The sequence below is a fragment of the Lycium ferocissimum genome, chromosome 2, assembly GCF_029784015.1.
Source record: "Lycium ferocissimum isolate CSIRO_LF1 chromosome 2, AGI_CSIRO_Lferr_CH_V1, whole genome shotgun sequence".
Lineage (NCBI taxonomy): Eukaryota > Viridiplantae > Streptophyta > Magnoliopsida > Solanales > Solanaceae > Lycium > Lycium ferocissimum.
Genome location: NC_081343.1, coordinates 43,653,739 through 43,658,411, shown reverse-complemented (window position 1 = coordinate 43,658,411; position 4,673 = coordinate 43,653,739). Strand labels below are relative to the sequence as shown.

Here is a 4,673-nt window from a genome sequence, read left to right as displayed (position 1 = left end):
TTTCACCCGATTCATGTTCTAATTTTAGTTCTTTTGGCCAAATTGGTAAAATTGGCAGAAAATTATTTTCTATCAACACTCGATTGGTGATTTTACTGTAGAAAACTTTAAATTAAGATAACTGTCAAGGAAATTTTGGTAGAAAACTGTTTTTCTTCCGGAAATTTCAATCTCTATGATTTTTAGGGTTCTAACTGTTCTATTTTTATTGTTTTCCGGCTCGTTGGTGATTTTACTTGTTGCTATGTGCAGAGTTATTAATTAACAATTTTGAGGTTATTTGAGTTGATGGTTAATTTACCGTTGATTCCCTGTTTTTTGAAATGATTTGCTTGAATTATGGTGTTTTCGTGGAGTTCCGGGAATTCTTTGGTGTTGGAGAGCATCGTCGGCCATAATGTTACTTTTTCTTAGATTGTTCCTCTTATGTATATATGATTTTGTAGTTAGGGTTGCAATTGATGCCCATTTGTTCCCATGAATAGCATGAGCCTATTAAGAGAGGCTGAGTTGTTAATTTCATTCATCAGCTACTTAAATAAGCTTAAACAATAATTGCTTCTTAGAATTTGAACCTACAGGTGATACAACTGGAAACTAAAGAGTATATCTAAGTTCAATGTAGCATAGCATCAAATCTTTACATTATTCAGAACTCCACATTTCACACTCAGTGTTGTAGATGCTAAGAGGTGTAATTGTTAACCACGCGGAAGGACCTAAGTCCTCACCGTAGAGAAGATGCAACTTCAAAATTTGGTAAAAATAAAAGGATCTGATAAAAATAAAAAGCAGCCACAATGAGATAACGTAGTAACATTTTGAGTATTTTCATACATGTGATTGAATTTGTGCTAACTAAATTGTTTGAACATTTGTCAAGGAAAGCCGATTTTAAGTTTGAATATTTAATGTCTCCTTTATTTAGGATGGATAAGAGTTGGATACTGGAGCCTCGTACTACACTTGAGTATAAGAAAGGGCTTCAAATATTTTTAGACTCTGCATTTTCTAATGTGTCATCTGATAATAGGATTAAGTGCCCTTGTTCTAGTTGTGGGTTTAGACTATATCAGACAAGAGTAGAGGTGTTTGACAATCTTTTGTTCAGCCCTTTTCCGACAGCTTACACTGTTTGGTTATTACATGGTAAGAAGGATGTAGGAGAAACTTCAGCCACTAGACATGAAAGTCAACATATTGATGCTCGTGATAATCCAATGCAAGACATGGTTAATGATGTTTTCAATTTCTATGGACAACCTGCAAACCAAGAACATGTCACATCGCATGGACCAGTAACCGAAGGCGAAAATGACATGTTGCCTTTACCTGATGGTCCAAATGATAAAGCTAAAGAGTTTTATGAGTTAATGAGGGATGGGGAACAAGAACTTTATCAAGGGTGTGTGAAGTACTCAAAGTTGTCTTTTCTATTGAGACTTTATCACATTAAGTGCATGTGTGGGATGAGTGATAAGGCCATGACGATGATAATAGAGTTGTTGCATGATGCCTTTGAGAATGCAAAGATCCCCAAGTCATTCTATGAGGCCAAGAAAACTATTAAAAAACTTGGTCTTAGTTATAAGAAAATACATGCATGTCCAAATGATTGCATGTTATATAGGGGAGAAGATAAAGAAAGACAAGAATGCAAGAGATGTGGCACATCTAGATGGAAGGTAAATGCTAAGAAAAACTTTTCCAGTGATCTTGAAGCAAATAAAAAGAAGACACTGCAACCTGCAAAAGTTCTTCGTTATTTTCCTCTAATTCCACGACTGCAAAGGTTGTTCATGTCTAGTAAGACATCTACTGATATGAGATGGCATAGTGTTGATTGCCATAAGGATGGCTTATTGAGGCATCCAAGAGATGCTGAAGCATGGAAAAATTTTGACTTCACATTTCCTGAATTTTCTCAAGACCCACGTAATGTCCGTCTTGCCTTAGCGAGTGATGGGTTCAATCCTTTTGGACATATGAGCGCTAATCATAGCATTTGGCCAGTGGTTCTCATTCCGTACAACACCCCTCCTTGGGTATGCATGAAGCAGTCTAACTTCATTCTCTCAATGATAATTCCAGGTAAGAGAATGCCAGGGAATGATATTGATGTTTACTTACAACCTTTGATTGATGAATTGAAGGAGTTGTGGGATGGTGTTCAGACCTTTGATGCTTTGTCAACTGAAACTTTCAAAATGAGAGCAGCATTGATGTGGACAATTAGTGATTTTCCAGGATATGGTATTTTGTCTGGGTGGAGCACGTATGGTAAGTTTGCTTGTCCCACGTGTAATATCGATACCATACCCTGTCGACTTCAACATAGTAGAAAATGGTGCTTTATGGGCCATCGTCGGTTTCTAAATACTGGTCACAAGTTTAGATTGATGGTACGGTTGACAAACGAAATCCACCTGTACAGTTATCAGGCTCAGACATTTTAAGACAAGTTGAGAATCTGAATGTTTCCTTTGGAAAAACGCCAATAATTGAAGTTAATGAAAAAAAAAAAAAGACGTGGGAAATAGAATATCCAAAGTGATTATCCACAGTGAAAAAAAAAAAGTATATTCTTTGAACTTCCGTATTGGGAATTTAACTCATTGCGTCACAATCTTTATGTAATGCATATTGAGAAAAATGTGTGTGACAATGTGATAAATACTTTGCTCAATGAAACTGGAAAGTCAAAAGATCACGTTAATGCTCGAAAAGACCTATAATCAATGGGCATAAAATATGATCTTTGGCCTGATAAGCAGGGAGATTATCCCTCTGCTATTTTTACTACGACAAATGAACAAAAAGACATTTTTTTAAGGACTTTAATGAATGTGGTTGTTCTAGATGGTTACTCAAGCAATATCTCGAGATGTGTTGATGTGAAGCAACGAAGATTATTTGGGTTGAAAAGTCATGATTGCCACATTCTTATGCAGCAACTATTGCCGATAGCATTGAGGAACGCATTACATGGTTTAGTGTCTGCAGTTTTAGCTGATCTTTCATCATTTTTTCGGCAGTTATGTTCTAAAGTGTTGAATCCCATGGACCTTGATAACCTCCAGAATCAAATCATTCTCACTTTGTGTCATTTAGAAATGATATTTCCTCCATCTTTCTTTACTGTCATGGTTCACTTAGTTGTTCATTTAGTTGATGAAGTGAGATGTGGTGGCCCGGTACATTATCGATGGATGTATCCTATTGAAAGGTAACCTTATTTTGCTAAGTTGTTTATCCACTTTGTTTAGCTAAATAAATTGCATTGTCTAAATCAGTAATTGTTTAATCACACAGGTTCTTGGGGCATTTGAAGTCTTTTGTACATAATATGGCGCAACCAATGAAATTCGTTGTTGAAGAAAGACTAATAGGTTTCTTCATGTTGGAATCCTTCTATGCAATACTTAAATAAATTCTCCTCAAGAGAAAAGTCTTAAACTTTGTGGTACTCAAGTAGTAGGTTATTCTTTATCTGAAAGTGTTCTTATTTGTTTTTTATGTTTATATTTTCAGGCTTCAAACAGGCCAAGACCATCTTCCTCATCCAAATGTTGAAACCCACTGTGATGCTAATCATGCCATGTTCAAACTAGATTTAGCTTGTGATGAATTCCAGTTCTAATTTTGTTAGCAATGAACTTTGTTTTTCTAGAACTATGGATTTTGCACCAGTTTATTAGATTCTAGGTCTGATTGTTGGACAAATAGAAATTGTTCTGTTAAGAATTCTCCAAATTGAAGCTATGTTGCTTTGTTTTTGAACCTATTATTCTAGTTATTTGAGGGTTTTTGTTCCATGTGCCTTGGATTGAGTAGTGCAAATTGTTTTGTTCAGAATTCTCTAAAGATCTTTTTCTATAGAATTGCTACATTGTTATAGGTTGGAATATGTAAAAATATTGGGCAAATTCTACAGGAAAAATGCGATCAACCGCCACAAATTGAATTGGAAAATGCTGCTATTGTATTTTTATTTTTATAGGTCAAACCGCCGTAAAAATGAATGTAAACCGTCGGGAATCTTACATCAGTTACAAACCGCTGCTAAACCAAACCAAACCGCTGCTGTTTAGTAATTTGCTGCGGTTATTCCAGCGGTTATTCTAGCGGTTCATCTAAACCGCCGGAAAAGGGTTTTACGACCCCTTATCAGGCGACAGATCTAAACTGCTGCTAATTTTATACTGCGACAGTTTGAACCGTCGCAAAATAGAGGAACAAACCGCTGGGAAAAAGCTTTTTTCCTATAGTGATTGAATACATCGAAATACACCCTATGTCAAGAAATTAGTAGCTACGATCCGTAATTAGCTAAATTATATATATGGCTTGTTAGAAACCTTCAACTATAGCTGTTTCTGTAAGTTAATGTGTAAACCTTTTTTGCCGTTTTTAGCCAGTGGACTTATAATATATTCTTCCCAAATTTTCTGGCTTTGCTTTAGATAACATTTTAATTTAATTTGGATTACCATTTGGCAGTTACTTCATGATAGTAGAAAATTGGTTAAAGTACAATATATCCTTCCCATATTTGTAGGCCTTATTTTAGGTAATATTTCAATTTAATTTGTATTTCTATTGTTCCATATTTCTTCCACGTAGAATGCCATTGCGACACGTTTTATCTTGACTGAAATAGCTATTTTTGCTAG

General features: G+C 35.4%; 1 protein-coding gene across 1 annotated transcript; it reads left to right on the top strand.

Moving 5' to 3' along the window:
• Positions 1-811: 811 nt before the first annotated feature.
• On the top strand, positions 812-3,640 carry LOC132047619 (uncharacterized). The gene is made up of 5 exons (XM_059438638.1): positions 812-2,045; positions 2,154-2,280; positions 2,860-3,226; positions 3,313-3,399; positions 3,532-3,640. Exons 1-5 carry the CDS (start codon positions 912-914, stop codon positions 3,638-3,640), a joined length of 1,824 nt encoding a protein of 607 aa, XP_059294621.1. The 5' UTR covers positions 812-911.
• Positions 3,641-4,673: the final 1,033 nt, after the last annotated feature.

Coding starts and splice junctions, on each gene's coding strand:
- LOC132047619 (XM_059438638.1), top strand. CDS start 912: ATGTCTCCTTTATTTAGGATGGATAAGAGTTGGATACTGGAGCCTCGT. Junction 2,046..2,153: donor CGTACAACACCCCTCCTTGG/GTATGCATGAAG, acceptor GATGAATTGAAG/GAGTTGTGGGATGGTGTTCA. Junction 2,281..2,859: donor GTCTGGGTGGAGCACGTATG/GTAAGTTTGCTT, acceptor TGGTTGTTCTAG/ATGGTTACTCAAGCAATATC.